Below are 19,456 nucleotides of genomic sequence, written 5' to 3' on the forward strand. Positions count from 1 at the left end.
TAAAAACAAAAAGGGGAAAAAAAAGCCATTTGCAGATTAGCGCAGGGATTAACGGTAATATGCTTTATCCTACATGTGGTATGTAAGCTGACATCCCCTCTTACACAAAGACATGCCTGGACATCACATTATAAGCAGGATTTGTGGGTGTGCATTGTAGTCATTAAGCAATAACAAAGGTAGACAGAGATATAGAGCAAGCGAGAGTTGCTGCTCTCTAAACCCACTGCCTGGTTGTTTCTGTGGTTTCATGGAACACTGCCTGAGCTGCTCATCGTCTTCTGGTTAGATTGCTTTGGTCTTCCGGTTAGATTGCTTTGTTGAGAGATTTCTTCATGTTGTGTGTCGGAGGGCTTTGTGAACACATGTCACATGGGAGCGTAGGTCATTGTGATCTGAGCCCGAGTGACGCGCCACATCAGTCGCCCTCACTCTCACTGTTTGATACGCAACAAATCATCTCTGCTCAGACTGAGAGCGCTGAACTTTGTCAAAGCAATTGATTTAGGATGAAATTCTTTATTTTATTATTTTATTCGTCTTTATTCTCCTACTCCACTATGTCTGTCAGTCTGTCTCTCTCTCTCTTTTATAAGGCTTCAAATTCAAACGTGTAGCCTACTGCAGTTGCAGGCAGGATTTAAGAGCATCTCTGACGGGAGATGGAGCGCACCTTTTGAATATGCTGCCAATTACCACTTCACTCACTCACATCCCTGTCCTGACTGCAAACCGCAGATCTAACATGTCAAAGCACAGAAATGAGGACACACGAAAGACTGAACAGTATGGAGTCTCGCAATGAATGTTGTTAAGTGCGTTTGGAATCAGATACCACACTATGAAAACTAAAGGAATGCTAAAGTGTTTGGTAGATTGACTCGTTGGTCAAATGATGAGAACATAGACACCTGGCTCCTTTAGCATACCAGCGATTCTAGCCAGCTTTATTTTTGGAACTATTTGAAGCGAGTTACTGTATCACATTCATCCATGCTCCCATTACCAACCACATTAACTTACTATGGAAACAGTTTAAAACAGTTCATTTTTATAACATATTTTGTTATGTATGTAGCCAGGTTTCTTTTTGGAACTACTGTATTTCAGGTGAGCAGCCAGCCAGCCACATACAGTATTCATCCACTTGAACTGCACATAGTCTTCCTTCATTCACTTCATTCGGTCTCCTGTTTCCAGGAGACCGACTTGAACACACAGGATTTAAAGTTATTTACCACTTTGCTTAAAAAATCAAACCTTGAACCTTGAACCTTGAACCTTGCATTAGAGCCGCTACAAGAATTCTCTGTTCTCATTTTCTCACTTTTGAGGCAATGCTAACACAGTGTATGCTAGTTAGCATGGTGTACTGGAGAGACTGACCTACCAAACACTTGGTGCACTCCTAAGTAATGTCTACATTCTCTATCACCAATATACTGCAGAAGTGATTGATGGGGCTGAAAAATCTGGTAACACTTTGTGTGAAGGTCATGTCTATAATGAATTATAATGACATTATAGACATTATAATGCATTTATAAGGCTTTATTACTCAAACTCTGTATTATAATCATGCATGACAACTTATAACAAGGTTGATAAAGTATTATAAGTGGTGGACATAATGTATTATAATGAACATCAACAATAAGCTATAGCAGGCTTTGTGAGCAAAGTGACAGCTCTAGAAGGTTATTAGCAATTGTATGATACTATAACAACACCCTTATGAGGACTTATGAGCAGTATTTGGTGGCTCTAAGTAAAGTGTGAAAATATATAAAGCATATGAATGCTAAACTTATACTACATTATGTCCACCACCACTTTATAATACTTTATAAACCTTGTTATAAGTTGTTATGCATGATTATAAAGAGTTTTATAAAGCCTTATAATGTCTTGTGAATGTGCTGATAATGCATTATAGACACGACCTTCATAGAAAGTGTTACCAAAAATCATTCTGTATGGATTATTCTCTTTGCATCTCATTAAATTGTATTTATTTATGTATTTATTTATGTATTTATGTATGTATTTATTTATTCATTCATTCATTTATTTATTTATTTATTTATTTATTTATTTATTTATTTATATATTTATTTATTTATTTATTTATTTATTCTACTCAGGCTTGATCAAGACAGCTCTGCCCGGCATGGACCGGGAGGTGAAGGAGAACTACCAGGTGGTGATCCAGGCCAAAGACATGGCCGGACAGATGGGCGGCCTTTCAGGAACCACCACGGTCCGCATCACGCTCTCCGACGTCAACGACAACCCTCCGCGCTTTGCCAAGAGTGAGTGTAGCAAAACACATACAAACACACACACAGAAACACACACACACACACACACACACGCATGCACGCACGCACGCACGCACGCTCAGACACACACACACACACACACACACACACACACAGAAACACGTGTGATGACCAATCCTCGGTCCGTTAAAAAACCTCTTGTCGGTGCGAAGCAGGCAGCCCCCATCTGGTGTCAATTTCAAAATGAATGTGGATGATTGCGGGGAGCTGTGGGTATTGTGCGACTCTTAAAGGCAGCGAATAATTAAATATAGAGCCATATGACAGAGCGAAGGGTCCTGCAAAGTGCATCAGATCAGCCCGGTAATCCCTATTAAATGAACAGAGTACATTCTCTGGCTTTTATCTCCACTCTTCCTCTCTCTTTCTATAGCTCCTGCTATTAAGTCTTTCTCCTGCTGTCTTTCACTCTATAAAACCAATGTTCTCAATTTCGTGCTGTAACTGCCCTTGGGTTTTTTTCCGTTTTTTTTTCTTTTCCCAGCCTGGCTCTCACTCATTCCCATTCTTTAATGTGTTTCTATCTCCATCAATCCTTCTTCTCCGTTCCCATCCCCTCCACAGCATACTACGTTCTTTCTTTCAGTCTTCACACATTGTATCGTGTCCCTCTGTCATTCTCGCCCCCCCCCCCCCTCACACCCCCTCCTCTCTCCATCACATCCTGTTATACATCTGGTGAATTGCATAGGCAGCCGGATCAGATTGACAGATCACTGGTGTCATTGTGCTTCCCCTCAATAACAGCCATGTGCGTGCGCACAGTGTGTGCGTGTGCGTGTGTATGTGTGTGTGTGCATACAGTGCGAACACATGTGTTTGCGCTGAACGGATGCGCGCCAAGGCAAACACACGCTCCTCACACGACCGCAACCCCCAACACCCCCCATTTATCACTCCCAGCGGTCGGGGAGACAAACGCCGTCACTTCAGCCCCTCTGCCCATGAACAGAGGGGAGGGAGATGGATCCAGGTGACAGGAGGGGGAGATAGAGAAAGGAAGAGCAAGAGTGAGCAGAAGACAGAAAGACAGCCAGTGAGTAGGGATGCACGGTGATTTCAGCACATCGTCGGCATCAGCCGATAAAGGCTTCAAAAAATATTGGCACCCAAAACGAACATGTCTGCCGACAGACCGATAAAATGACGCTTTGATTATGCCCAAATATGGCATGTTTTACATTAGATTAGATTAGATTAGATTTATTTCGAACATGGTGAAAACAAAAACAAAACAAAAATAAAAATAAAAATAAAAGAAATATAGGCAAGAAGTGCCAAACAATCATAGTCAATTGGAATTCACAGCATACAATAGACAGCAAATTCACAATCAATTTACATTTGTTTATCATGCCCGAAAAGGAGTAGGAAGAAGTTAATACTTATCAAGTCCTACCCCCTGTTTTACTGTATATCTATAGGCTTTACATGACAGTATTATACTGTAATAACATGTTATACTACTGTATTAATATATAAGAGATGTGTACATACTCACATTATATCCATAATAATATCACACATACTATAGAGTTGTTCCTCCTAGTACATTTGTAGCATACCATGTACACATATTAAAACACTTGCGTGCACACACACACACACACACACACACACACACACACACACACACACACACACACACACACACAGATACCCTCGCACGCACTCCCACATACACATTTACAAACATTCACAATTGAATCGTACATAGTTACGTTATAGAATCCATTCTGTATCTATTTAATATCAAGTTTTTAAACCTCCGTTTGAATTGATTAAGTGATCTACATAACATCAATTCCTCACTACAGTTGTTCCACAGATGAACTCCTTTAACGCTGATACAGTGATTTTTTGTATTTGTCCTGACTAGTTGTTTTTTGAACAAACAGGTTCCTCTTAAGTCATGATGACTTTCTCTCATTTGAAACAACTTTTGGATACTGTTAGGAAGTCATTGGTCATCACCTAAGTTGAAGTAGTTTTCTCATTTTGCCAAGTGACTGTGTAGATTTTGAAAAGCATGGTATTCATGTCTGTATCTGCCAGTGGGCCATCAGCATTAAGAGGCATAATAATGTGTCGATTTCACTACAGGAGAGACTTGATGCTCTCTGAAATTAGGCGCATATATATCGCTATCAGCATCAGCCGAAATAGTTGGAAAATATTAGATATCGGCAAAAGAAATCCAATATCATCCATCCCACCTTCTACCAGTGAGGGAGGAAAGGGGGATCAGCGGGTGGGTGACAGAAGAGGTAGATAGACGGAGGGAAAGAAGACAGAGGGAGGGAGGGAGCGAGCGGGTGCATATTGTAATGGGACACCCAGAGGAGGTAGAGTGTCAGGGAGCGATATCATTGTTGTCTGCTGGAGTGATGCCTCTTCTTTTCCGCCCAATGCTAAATACCTGTTAGCCTGGGGAAACCTTCTCATGGCGGGACGCAGGCGCATTGTGTGTGCGTCACTCCTGTGTGTGTGTGTGTGTGTGTGTGTGTGTGTGTGTGTGTGTGTGTGTGTGTGCGTGTGTGTGGGGAGGCAAGTGTCAGCGTCACTGAGGCCTGCCGAGTCAGGCGTTGCCAAAACACTGTCAGCATGTTTTATTAGCGTGTCAGTGGCGTTTGTCTCCGCAGGCTGTGTGTATATCACGCCCAGCCCGCTCCCCCTGCAGGCTGTGTGTATATCACGCCCAGCCCGCTTCCCCTGCAGTCCAGCTATTTATTTAAGCATACGAGATGCAACGGGGCTGCTCCGGCCGACGGGTGGCCATCAATTTATACGCCTCAAACCAGGAAATCATCTCATAAAAAACCAAGGAGCAATTAATTTATGTTGAGCAAACTGCGCGAGAATTTATGCCACATCCCGGAAATGTTGACTAGTGACTCAGCACAGAGAGAGATAGAGAGCCTTTCCCTTTCAGCAACTTCCAGACAGTGTTGCCAGATACAGCTAATGGTTTCCAGCACAAAAACTGTTCAAGAACCGGCAAAAGCACACAAATCAGCCCAAAGAAACACAGGTCTTTGGACACAGCGGCTCTGTAAACCCACCAAAGCCCACTTTTCCCCCACACAATCAGAATCAGAATCACTTTTATTGCCACAGTATGCAAGTTACATACGAGGAATTTGTCTTAGTGTCTGTATGCAGCGTAGCGGTCACAACAATATACAGAGATAAGAAGTAGGAAAGATAACTAAAGACAATCACAAAGTTGCAAGTGCAATCAAATCGAGTAAATATATTATACAAATATGTACATGAGTGGAGAAGTGTTCCGTGGATAATAAATATGAATTTACGTTGAATTTACATGAGATTTACAGACTGAGTTAAATAGGCGTTAAATAGGCAGTGGATTTACATGAATTTACAGTTGGAGTTCAATAAGAGTTTACATTGAATGTACATGAAATTTACAGTCTAAGTTAAATAGGCATTAAATGTGCAGGGAATTTACATGATTTTACAGTCCCAGTTAAACAGGCATTAAATTAGATATGAGTTACAGTTTTATGGGGGGGGGGGGGGGTTCAGCTGAGTTTAGGAGGAGGTAGTGAGTTTGTGTGTGGGGGGGGGGGGGGTTTGTTGGTGAGGTCCTTGGTGGAAGGGGTTTGGGGGCCTTGTTGGTGAGCCTGATGGCAGTTGGGAAGAAGCTGGTCTTGTGGCGAGTGGTTCTGGTCTTGGTAGACCTCAGTCTCTTGCCGTGGGGGAGTGTCTTAAAGAGTTTGTGGCCATGGTTGGAGGGGTCGGCCATGATCTTGCAAGACCGCTTCAGTCTCCTGGCTGCATGCAGGTCCTGGAGGGATGGCAGGTTGCATCCGATTATCTTCTCAGCGCAGCGGATGATGCGCTGAAGTCTGGTAATGTCTTTGAGAGTGGCAGCAGCATACCAGGCGGTGATGGAGGAGGTGAGGATGGACTCAACGATGGAGGTGTAGAAGTGCACCATCGTGGCCTTTGGCACTTTGAATTTCTTCAGCTGCCGCACAAAGTACATCCTCTGCTGTGCCTTCTTGGTGAGAGCTCTGACTGATGATCGTCCCCAGGAAACAGAAGGACTCCACAGTGTTGACTGGGGAGTCACCCAGGGTGATGGGGGAAGGTGGGGCTTTGTTCCTCCTGTAATCCACAATCATCTCCATTGTTTTTTGAGCATTTAACACCAGGTTGTTTTGATGCACTATATATATGCAATGGAACCCAAATCAGCACAATCTGCGGAAAACCACCTAATCTGGCAACACTGCATCCAGGGAAGGCAAAATGTATATTTTGGGTGTGAAGTAGGGGTGTAACGGTACAAAGTCACGGTTGGATTCACACCACACAGTTTGGACATCATGGTTCGGTACAATGGGAAAAAAGCAACAAAAACCCCCAAATGTATAAGGAGGTCTCATTGAACATGCAGATATAGTGCACGCTACAGTTTGTAAACAAAAGGCAATAGGTCACTTTTCTTTTCTTTTCTTTTTTAGCTCCGGTGATTGGCACATCTGGGTGATACCATTGAATATGAACATATATGTGGTTCTGCACACTATCCTACTGTATGACTGTCGAACAACACCGACATGCCATCCACATCTGATCCACTCGCTCTCCATTGCTGTTGTAGTTCACATGGCAAACCAAAATTTTCCCACACAGCTGATTTGAAAGAAGCTGTCAGGTTTTAGAACTAGCTCCTTTGCACTCGCCATAGGTGACTCAGTAGCTTCAGCTAAGGTTAGCATAGCATGTTGCTAACTGTTGTTGTCCTACAGTTACAGCTTATTCCGGGTGGAACTCGTGCTTGTGAAAGTTGGTTCTATACCCATCTATACTGTCACACTAAAATAACCTATTTTCAATACGGAGGAGGAGCCATACTATGGAACAAATATCAACATAGCCAAACACGCATCATCCATCAACTCATATAAATCCAATCTCAGAACCTCTCTGTTGAGTCACACAGTCCTCGCACATTTACACACGACACCTCACATTGCCTTTTAAACATATTGCCATCTTTTATGTATCATTTTGTTTGCTTTTATTTTTGTTTGTTCTTCTCCCTTGTTTTTGTTTATATATTGTATGTTTTGATGTAATTGTTGTTAATATTGGTTACATTTTTTAGGTAAGAGACCTCGCATAAGCCCATTAGGGTTTCTTGTCTGTTTCATCCTTTTGTATCCTTTGATTTGTTCTTGATTTTACTCTGTGCTAAATAAATAAATGAAACTAAACATACTCCTGCTCTCTGACTCACTCTCTTGCACTCGCTCTCTCTCCAGGCCTGTATGACTTCAAGGTGCCTGAGTCCACTGAGCTGGGCTCCGTGGTGGGGGTGATCCGGGCCATGGACGCCGACGTGGGCGAGAACGCGGAGATGGACTACAGGATCATCGGGAGCGACGGACCCGGCATGTTCGACATCTCCACCAATAAGAGCACACAGGACGGCCTCATCGTGCTGAGGAAGGTCAGAAGACCTCCATGCTTTTTGGTTGTAGGGTGTGAAGGTGCTGCACGCGGGCACTGCAGTATAATGTATTTATTATTTTTTTCAGATTTCATGCCAATTTTCTCCCTAATTGTACTTTGCCGATTCCCGGTCATAGCTCCACCCCCTCTGCCGATCTGGGGAGAGTTGTAGACTAGCACATTCCTCCAATACATATGCAGTCGCCAGCCTCTTCTTTTCACCTGACAGTGAGGAGGTTCACCAGCAGGACGAGGCGTTTGGGAGGATCACGCTATTCGCCCCAGTTCCCCTCCCCCCTGAACAGGCACCCCGACCGACCAGAGGAGGCGCTAGTGCAGCGACAAAGACACATACCCTTAATCCGATATCCCATCCGCAGACACGGCCAATTGTGCCTGTATGGATGCCCAACCAAGCCGGAGGCAACACAGGGCACGAACCTGTGACCTTTGTGTTGGCAAGCAGGGAATCTACCGCTGCACTACCCGGCATCACATTATTTATTATGCTAAGGAGTGGCGCTCGGACTTGGCAACCTTCGCCGAAGAGGGGCAAACAAAACGGATTTCATCAGACACAGGGATATTGAAACTTTATTTTCATGCGCCCTGAAAGCCAGAAGATACACCAGCGTTATTAGATTTCAACCTGCACTTGCCCAGACTCCCAGTGCATGTGTCTTGAATGAGATTCATTCTTCCTCACAGCTGAGGCCAAAGCAGAAATATTGATGCTCGCTATAGATCGCCAACATCCACCGTTGTGTGTGTGTGTGTGTGTGTGTGTGTGTGTGTGTGTGTGTGTGTGTGTGCCATGGTGTGTTTCTGATGTATTCAACAGAATCTGACAGTTGCCTTATCAAGCGCCCTCTCCACAGCTTCCGATCGATTCCTTCCATCATGCCGTCATTGAGTGGAAGATGACATAATTGCGTTGTGTAGCTGCGGTGGTGCTGTGTGGTGGATGTTGTGGTTGTGTAGCTGCGGTGGTGCTGTGTAGTGGATGTTGTGGTTGTGTAGCTGTGGTGGTGCTGTGTAGTGGATGCTGTGGTGGTGCTGTGTAGTGGATGTTGTGGTTGTGTAGCTGCGGTGGTGCTGTGTAGTGGATGTTGTGGTTGTGTAGCTGCGGTGGTGCTGTGTAGTGGATGTTGTGGTTGTGTAGCTGCGGTGGTGCTGTGTAGTGGATGTTGTGGTTGTGTAGCTGCGGTGGTGCTGTGTAGTGGATGTTGTGGTTGTGTAGCTGCGGTGGTGCTGTGTAGTGGATGTTGTGGTTGTGTAGCTGCGGTGGTGCTGTGTAGTGGATGTTGTGGTTGTGTAGCTGCGGCAGTGCTGTGTAGTGGATGTTGTGGTTGTGTAGCTGCGGTGGTGCTGTGTAGTGGATGTTGTGGTTGTGTAGCTGCGGTGGTGCTGTGTAGTGGATTTTGTGTAATTCTGAACTTACTAATTAAATGGGCGAGTCGAGTGAGAGCGCGGCCCCGTCTGCGCTCGCGCACATCTCTCAAAGCAACGTATTCTTCTGTTGCCGTGGTGCAATCCTCCCCTCCGCCTTAACACGAAACAGCAAAAATCAATGACTCATATCAAGTTAATATTGATGGCATCAGAAAACGGCTCCTTCCATATCCAAGCAACCTTTCTTGCTTTCAATGGCTGTTTGAACACCGTTCTGTCTATGCCGGCTGTGAAAATGCTTACTCAGATCCAGCTGCTCGTATCAATGCGTGGCACACATTCATTCGAAATGTACCCCTCCCCCATTCGCTTTCATCCGTGGGGGAATGCCTTCAGTGCATGCAACTCAAAAGGAAAATAACTCATTGGCACGTGAAGCCAAAACACAGAATGCATGGCAGAAAACATTATCAATCAGGCAGGAATCAGGCTACTATACATCAATACCACCACATCAATACCGATGTGGTGGCGTCATTCATGATATGCAATTGAGGAGCCATGCATCTAGAACTCCTTCCTCACAAGCAGCAGCCTATGAGAACCTGCTACACCAATAGTGCAACAATAATGCATGACTACTAGGGATGCACCGATCGATCGGCACGTGACCGGAAATGGCCGATTTTCACGTGATCGGCCTCGATCGGTGATCTGTTCCGGTCACTCTAAATAGCCGATTCTGTGAGCCGATTTTCACATGACGTGCGCGCACCCCAAAGCACCGAGACAGGCACCCAGCCACCACACCACACACGCCAGCATACCTTCCTCGTTGTGGATTTTTTTCACCGTCAGTGAAGTAGACAAAGCTCGCAGTTTGTCACACATGCAAGTCGAAAATAAGCCGTGGAGACAGAGATGCGGCCGAGTCCCGCTCGGCTGGAGTCCAGTCAGAGCGGCTCGCTTCACCTCACTGGCCCCTCTCTCTCTGCTCTCTCTCCCCGGGAAGCGGTGCTCCAGCAACCCGCCACCGCGCACAGCCGGCTTGGCGAGGTGAACGCGAGCATTGTGTCCAGTATGATAACCATTCCCCGACCTGCTTTTCCATTCCACATCAGCGCTGCTGCCTCAGCCTGTCAAGTCATGTTGTAACGTGACGTGGATACAGGAGAGACTATTTGTTTCGTAATGCAAATAGAACGACATGAGAACGACGGACATAATAATAAAAATGCATCGGACTCACAAGTGTGCAACGTTTTCTGTGCGTGACGATATTTTTTCGGATGGCAGATAAAAATACGCATACCAAACTTCGGACTGTGTGTAAACTCCGCCTGATATTCAGACTGAAGATCGTTACTGTAACTCATAAACTCATTTCCCCTCTACTCAAGAGGACTGGTCTGGAGCCAGTCTATAAACTCCTTGTCCATGGATCATTTTGATGTTCTGTTGCACCTGTTTTCTTTTGGAAAAGTAAATGCATGATAGCTGTGGGATATAGGCTATTGGATTTAATTGAATTTTTGTATTCATTGTATTTGCACAAAAAAGCTCTGTCCAGTAGCCTAACCTGGAACACTTTTATTTTGAGTGTTTGAGTGAGAAGGTCCTACTTCATGCAAATGATAATAATTGTTTATTTGTTTATTTGGATCCCCATTAGATGTAAGAATTGTTCTATGAATCTTAATTTTTAAACAAAGTTACAAAAACGTTTGTGTAAGCTGTCAATTGTTGTTTTTAGAAAAAAAAATCGGAATCGGCAAAAATCGGTATCGGCAAGTCAGACTATTCAAAAATCGGAAATCGGAATCGGCCAAGAAAATGGCAATCGGTGCATCCCTACTCACTGTGAAAAGCAATGCTTTTCTACCTTTTTCAAGTTTTGGAAACAGGTGAAACATTTGAAAATGTTTATGCAATACCTATACCTGTCAATAATTTCACTCATAAGTCGACCCAACATTATCCATTCTACACCTACTTACTCATCATTTCCATTCTGGATAAATGACAAAAATATAAATGTGAATGTAATTTTAAAACAGAAAACAAAAAAACAAAAACAAAATCCCTTCCATGTTAAGACTGACAAATCAGGATAGCTGTCACTCATAATTAAATTTTTATCTTCTGCTTTTTTTCCAGCACTAATGCAGGTGTGTCCAGACTTTGACTAGTGTAATATGCATCAGTGTATCTATAAGTCCAGCACTAACACAGGTGTGTCCAGACTTTGACTAGTGTAATATGCATCAGTGTATCTATAAGTCCAGCACTAACACAGGTGTGTCCAGACTTTGACTAGTGTAATATGCATCAGTGTATCTATAAGTCCAGCACTAACACAGGTGTGTCCAGACTTTGACTAGTGTAATATGCATCAGTGTATCTATAAGTCCAGCACTAACACAGGTGTGTCCAGTCTTTGACTAGTGTAATATGCATCAGTGTATCTATAAGTCCAGCACTAACACAGGTGTGTCCAGTCTTTGACTAGTGTAATATGCATCAGTGTATCTATAAGTCCAGCACTAACACAGGTGTGTCCAGACTTTGACTAGTGTAATATGCATCAGTGTATCTATAAGTCCAGCACTAACACAGGTGTGTCCAGACTTTGACTAGTGTAATATGCATCAGTGTATCTATAAGTCCAGCACTAACACAGGTGTGCCCAGACTTTGACTAGTGTAATATGCATCAGTGTATCTATAAGTCCAGCACTAACACAGGTGTGTCCAGTCTTTGACTAGTGTAATATGCATCAGTGTATCTATAAGTCCAGCACTAACACAGGTGTGTCCAGTCTTTGACTAGTGTAATATGCATCATTGCATCAGTGTATCTATAAGTCTAGCACTAACACAGGTGTGTCCAGTCTTTGACTAGTGTAATATGCATCAGTGTATCTATAAGTCCAGCACTAACACAGGTGTGTCCAGACTTTGACTAGTGTAATATGCATCAGTGTATCTATAAGTCCAGCACTAACACAGGTGTGTCCAGACTTTGACTGTAGTGTAATATGCATCAGTGTATCTATAAGTCCAGCACTAATGCAGGTGTGTCCAGACTTTGACTAGTGTAATATGCATCAGTGTATCTATAAGTCTAGCACTAACACAGGTGTGTCCAGACTTTGACTAGTGTAATATGCATCAGTGTATCTATAGGTCCAGCACTAACACAGGTGTGTCCAGACTTTGACTAGTGTAATATGCATCAGTGTATCTATAAGTCCAGCACTAATGCAGGTGTGTCCAGACTTTGACTAGTGTAATATGCATCATTGCATCAGTGTATCTATAAGTCCAGCACTAACACAGGTGTGTCCAGACTTTAGATTAGTATAATATGCATCAGTGTATCTATAAGTCTAGCACTAACACAGGTGTGTCCAGACTTTGACTAGTGTAATATGCAACAGTGTATCTATAAGTCCAGCACTAACACAGGTGTGTCCAGACTTTGACTAGTGTAATATGCATCAGTGTATCTATAAGTCCAGCACTAACACAGGTGTGTCCAGACTTTGACTAGTGTAATATGCATCAGTGTATCTATAAGTCCAGCACTAACACAGGTGTGTCCAGACTTTGACTAGTGTAATATGCATCAGTGTATCTATAAGTCCAGCACTAACACAGGTGTGTCCAGACTTTGACTAGTGTAATATGCATCAGTGTATCTATAAGTCCAGCACTAACACAGGTGTGTCCAGACTTTGACTAGTGTAATATGCATCAGTGTATCTATAAGTCTAGCACTAACACAGGTGTGTCCAGACTTTGACTAGTGTAATATGCATCAGTGTATCTATAAGTCCAGCACTAATCCAGCCAAGAATGTTGTAACGTGTGAGGAGCTTCTTCTTCTAAAGTGCCATATAGTTAATCATGCGGCAAATCAGGTTAGAGAGTGTCGCATAACTGAGAGATCATGTGATTTGCTCTGTGCATGTGTGTGTGTGTGTGTGTGTGTGTGTGTGTGTGTGTGTGTGTGTGTGTGTGTGTGTGTGTGTGTGTGTGTGTGTGTGTGTGTGTGTCCATCTACAGCCCTGTGCTTCTATTGTAAGTGTCCTTGAGTGAGACACTGAACCCCCTCCTACACACTCCTTATAAGAAGCTCTGGATGAGATTCTCAACTCAATGACTAAAATCTCAATCCATTTGCCAAAAGAATTGAATAAATATGTGGCAGGAACTGGCCTAGTGTTTTGTAGCCTGATATCAGACAGAGTTGTCACCTCGTTAGACTCATTTTCATCTTCTATTCTGAGATTGCCCTCTGTTTAATTTATTTCTGACAGGATCCCCCCAGGGGAATTCCATTCTCCCTAACCAATCACTACAGACCAATGTATCGTATCGGCCTGAATCTTACGTTAGTCCAGTCGGGAGAACGTAAAAAAAACATCGCCCCTTTGAATAAATGTCTTCCAAGCAGTGTGCTGTTTGGATTTCAAAGTAATTGGTACTTTGAATCAAAAACAGCCTCGATAGCAGGCAGCAGCCATTGTTGTTATAAACGTTACTCCTCGGTGCACTGGACAACCGCTTGATAACGGCTTAGTCCCACCCCATTGGGCTGTTTATTGATGCTGATTAGCCAATCATTAGTCCCCCTCTGTGCTGATTGGCGAATCGCTGGTAAAACCAAAGAAAAGGCATTTGCCTATGATGATGCCAGACCAGAAGCAGCTAAACTCAACTCCGTGGAGTGGTGGAGTCAAAAGTCTGGAGCCAAGCAAGGTGTTTTGGGTAACAAGTAGGCCATGGTCATTTTTCCGTTTTTTACAGATTATGAAAGTGTAAGCATTCAAATGATGTGTCATACATTGAAATCTGGAAGTAGTCGAAGAAGCTGTTTATTTGAATGTTTGTTCTCCTAAAAGCAACATTCAGAGAAAATCGCACTGAAAGCTGGTGAACAAGCTTAGTTTGCTAACATTATTACTATTATTTTGCTTACATTATAAGTATTTGGTGATTTGGTGATAAAACTGTCGTTTGTATCGAGTGTGTTAAATATGAAAGTGAATGAATGAATGAACGAACGAACGAATAAAAAAATAAACAACCTTTTATCTTGATTTGTGCGATTTCACAGTTGCCTACTTGTTACTCCTTTCAGCAGACTGTGTCACATTATGTACCTACTTGCTGGAGCTTCCTATTGCTTGTTTACTGATACAGTAAAGATGCTATCACAGAGATATAAACAGAAGCAATCAGCTGGAAAAGTAAAATGAAGATGCTTCCCCAGAAGTGAACACAGCCAATCAGGCGATGTGTTTGACATAGCCAATCAGGCGATGTGTTTGACCACTTGCAGGCGATCACACACTGTGGGCAAAGAGCTCCACTACAGTATTTCAGACAGCAGGCCTGTGCACACTGCAAAGGAAACAGAGTCACATTTAGCGAGTATTACTGCCAGCTTAAAGTACCCATGAAGGTAACTCCCATTGCTTTTACCCCCTGGAAAATGGTATTCACCTCATGCTGCACTAGTACAGTAGACATAGTACTGTAGTACTGTAGACGTACATATACATTTCTAACCAAAAAAACTAACAATCCCACCACTCCTTACCCCACCCTTTCTCACTCCCAACTCGTCAAATACTGACGTTTGGTCAAGACACCTTGGTGTCACTTTTTAACACACTTTTTCGTCATTCATCATGCAGTGTAGTCCAATCGAATTCTATAGAACTCCCACAACATTTGAAATAGACCCCACATGAGTGTGACAAAGGGCCTTTCTGTATGGAGTTTGCATGTTCTCCCTGTGCCCCCTGGGGGTTTCCTTCATATAGGAACCCCTCACCAAAAACATGCAATATCCTGGTAGCTGAAGTGGTGCCTCCTCTGGCCTGTTCGGAGAGAGGGGAACTCGTTGGAATAGCGTGATCCTCCCACGTGCTATGTCCTACCGGTGAAGCTTCCCCTGTCAGGTGAAAAGAAGCGGCTGGCTACTGCCCATGTCTCGGAGGAAGCATGGAGCCAGTTTCGGCTCTCCCCAGATCGACAGAGGGTGGAGCAGCAACCAGGATAAATACATTTAAAAAATTAGCACTAATGGGGGATAAAAAATACTTACTATTTTCTTTTGACCGAACTACTGTACACCCGCTAGCTGCTAGCTAGTTCGTACACGAGACTGCAAAATAAAATAGTTCCTACATGAAACTGCTCACAACAAAGTCTGTGAATTATCTTGAGTAACCGAGTCATGATACAATGCTGTCGAGTTTTTCAAATGTATTTTCTTCGTGCTTCGAGTAGTACAAGCAGAGTGCCATCCAGTTCCATTGTATCCAAGAGAAGGCAGACATCTCTGCGGCAGATATCTCCAAAACTCAGGCAACTATCCCAAAATGATATAGATGGATAAATAGCACTACTGACAGGTGAGAGGAAAAATATGAGCTGCTCAGTGGCCAACAGATCAGACTCTGGTTGTACTGGTCAGCTTCCAGGTGTGAATGTGTGTGTGAATGTGAACAGGGCGCTCCTGAAAAAGATAGCATTGTTTTCAGTGAGACTCCCCTGAATATTGTACAGTACGTGACAGCACAGTTGAGTTAAAGCACCATGTGTATAGAGTGCATATTGTACAGTATGTGACAGCACAGTTGAGTTAAAGCACCATGTGTGTGGAGTGCATATTGTACAGTACGTGACAGCACAGTTGGTTTAAAGCACCATGTGTGTGGAGTGCATATTGTACAGTACGTGACAGCACAGTTGAGTTAAAGCACCATGTGCATAGAGTGCATATTGTACAGTATGTGACAGCACAGTTGAGTTAAAGCACCATGTGCATACAGTGCATATTGTACAGTACGTGGCAGCACAGTTGAGTTAAAGCACCATGTGTATACAGTGCATATTGTACAGTACATGACAGCACAGTTGAGTTAAAGCACCATGTGTATACAGTGCATATTGTACAGTATGTGACAACACAGTTGAGTTAAAGCACCATGTGTATACAGTGCTTTATTGTACAGTACGTGACAGCACAGTTGAGTTAAAGCGCCATGTGTATTCATAATATTTTGATGATGTCACAAGCCTTTTTCCTACCAATATGGCACTACAATACATTACACACAGCTCATTGGCTGTACGTGTCACTTGATTGTAATCACCTGTTAATTGATCACAATCACCTGTTGTTTTCCTACCAAAATGGCCGTGTGATGATGTAACAGAATACTATCAATAGAGTGCATATTGTACAGTACGTGACAGCACAGTTGAGTTAAAGCACCATGTGTTTAGAGTGCATATTGTACAGTACATGACAGCACAGTTGAGTTAAAGCACCATGTGTATAGAGTGCATATTGTACAGTACATGACAGCACAGTTGAGTTAAAGCACCATGTGTGTGGAGTGCATATTGTACAGTACGTGACAGCACAGTTGAGTTAAAGCACCATGTGTATAGAGTGCATATTGTACAGTACGTGACAGCACAGTTGGGTTAAAGCACCATGTGTATAGAGTGCATATTGTACAGTACGTGACAGCACAGTTGAGTTAAAGCACCATGTGTGTGGAGTGCATATTGTACAGTACATGACAGCACAGTTGAGTTAAAGCACCATGTGTGTGGAGTGCATATTGTACAGTACGTGACAGCACAGTTGAGTTAAAGCACCATGTGTATAGAGTGCATATTGTACAGTACGTGACAGCACAGTTGAGTTAAAGCACCATGTGTGTGGAGTGCATATTGTACAGTACGTGACAGCACAGTTGAGTTAAAGCACCATGTGTGTGGAGTGCATATTGTACAGTACATGACAGCACAGTTGAGTTAAAGCACCATGTGTGTGGAGTGCATATTGTACAGTACGTGACAGCACAGTTGAGTTAAAGCACCATGTGTATAGAGTGCATATTGTACAGTACGTGACAGCACAGTTGAGTTAAAGCACCATGTGTGTGGAGTGCATATTGTACAGTACGTGACAGCACAGTTGAGTTAAAGCACCATGTGTGTGGAGTGCATATTGTACAGTACGTGACAGCACAGTTGAGTTAAAGCACCATGTGTATGGAGTGCATATTGTACAGTACGTGACAGCACAGTTGAGTTAAAGCACCATGTGTGTGGAGTGCATATTGTACAGTACGTGACAGCACAGTTGAGTTAAAGCACCATGTGTGTGGAGTGCATATTGTACAGTACATGACAGCACAGTTGAGTTAAAGCACCATGTGTGTGGAGTGCATATTGTACAGTACGTGACAGCACAGTTGAGTTAAAGCACCATGTGTATAGAGTGCATATTGTACAGTACGTGACAGCACAGTTGAGTTAAAGCACCATGTGTGTGGAGTGCATATTGTACAGTACGTGACAGCACAGTTGAGTTAAAGCACCATGTGTATAGAGTGCATATTGTACAGTACATGACAGCACAGTTGGGTTAAAGCACCATGTGTGTGGAGTGCATATTGTACAGTACGTGACAGCACAGTTGAGTTAAAGCACCATGTGTATAGAGTGCATATTGTACAGTACGTGACAGCACAGTTGAGTTAAAGCACCATGTGTGTGGAGTGCATATTGTACAGTACATGACAGCACAGTTGAGTTAAAGCACCATGTGTGTGGAGTGCATATTGTACAGTACGTGACAGCACAGTTGAGTTAAAGCACCATGTGTGTGGAGTGCATATTGTACAGTACGTGACAGCACAGTTGAGTTAAAGCACCATGTGTGTGGAGTGCATATTGTACAGTACGTGACAGCACAGTTGAGTTAAAGCACCATGTGTATAGAGTGCATATTGTACAGTACATGACAGCACAGTTGAGTTAAAGCACCATGTGTGTGGAGTGCATATTGTACAGTACGTGACAGCACAGTTGAGTTAAAGCACCATGTGTATAGAGTGCATATTGTACAGTACGTGACAGCACAGTTGAGTTAAAGCACCATGTGTGTGGAGTGCATATTGTACAGTACGTGACAGCACAGTTGAGTTAAAGCACCATGTGTATAGAGTGCATATTGTACAGTACGTGACAGCACAGTTGAGTTAAAGCACCATGTGTATAGAGTGCATATTGTACAGTACGTGACAGCACAGTTGAGTTAAAGCACCATGTGTATAGAGTGCATATTGTACAGTACGTGACAGCACAGTTGAGTTAAAGCACCATGTGTGTGGAGTGCATATTGTACAGTACGTGACAGCACAGTTGAGTTAAAGCACCATGTGTATAGAGTGCATATTGTACAGTACGTGACAGCACAGTTGAGTTAAAGCACCATGTGTGTGGAGTGCATATTGTACAGTACGTGACAGCACAGTTGAGTTAAAGCACCATGTGTATAGAGTGCATATTGTACAGTACGTGACAGCACAGTTGAGTTAAAGCACCATGTGTATAGAGTGCATATTGTACAGTACGTGACAGCACAGTTGAGTTAAAGCACCATGTGTATAGAGTGCATATTGTACAGTACGTGACAGCACAGTTGAGTTAAAGCACCATGTGTGTGGAGTGCATATTGTACAGTACGTGACAGCACAGTTGAGTTCAAGCACCATGTGTATACAGTGTGCAGGATAGCCATTAATCCTCATTCCTCTCCATCTCTCTCTCTGTCCTCTAGCCTCTGGACTTTGAGCGGAAGCGGCAGTACAGCCTGCGCGTTCAGGTGGACAACGTTCACGTCAACCCGCGCTTCTTCTCCATGGGTCCCTTCAGGGACGAGGCCACCATCAAGCTGCAGGTGGAGGACGTGGACGAGCCACCGGTGTTCGAGCGCAGCAGCTACATCATGGAGGTGAAAGAGGACGCAGCCAGGAACACGGTGATCGGCTCAGTCAGTGCCTCTGACCCCGATACCACCCGCAGCCCCGTCAGGTACTGAGCCCACGCACGCCGCCCCCCACCCCACAGCCCCATCAGATACTGAGCCCCTGCATGCCCCCCCCCCACAGCCCCATCAGATACTGAGCCCCCGCATGCCCCCCCCCCACAGCCCCAACAGGTACTGAGCCCCTGCATGCCCCCCCCCCCCACAGCCCCATCAGATACTGAGCCCCCGCATGCCCCCCCCCACAGCCCCATCAGATACTGAGCCCACGCACGCCGCCCCCCCCCCCCACAGCCCCAACAGGTACTGAGCCCCCGCACGCCCCCCCCCCACAGCCCCAACAGGTACTGAGCCCCCGCCCGCCCCCCCCC

The 19,456-nt window shown here is 44.0% G+C and overlaps 1 protein-coding gene across 1 annotated transcript in view; it reads left to right on the forward strand.

Annotated features, from left to right (window-relative positions):
• Positions 1 to 19,456, forward strand: part of LOC310795342 (cadherin-6-like) — a gene marked incomplete at both ends in the record, with an annotated part of 69,253 nt that overhangs the window by 29,679 nt on the left and 20,118 nt on the right. The window contains 3 exons of the mRNA XM_083657385.1: positions 2,145 to 2,312; positions 7,640 to 7,827; positions 18,879 to 19,132. Of these exons, the coding sequence (XP_083513511.1) occupies positions 2,145 to 2,312; positions 7,640 to 7,827; positions 18,879 to 19,132 (610 nt within the window). The remainder of the gene's footprint in view (positions 1 to 2,144; positions 2,313 to 7,639; positions 7,828 to 18,878; positions 19,133 to 19,456) is intronic.

The sequence above is a fragment of the Poromitra crassiceps genome, assembly GCF_964638095.1.
Source record: "Poromitra crassiceps genome assembly, chromosome: 2".
NCBI classification, from domain to species: Eukaryota; Metazoa; Chordata; class Actinopteri; order Beryciformes; family Melamphaidae; genus Poromitra; species Poromitra crassiceps.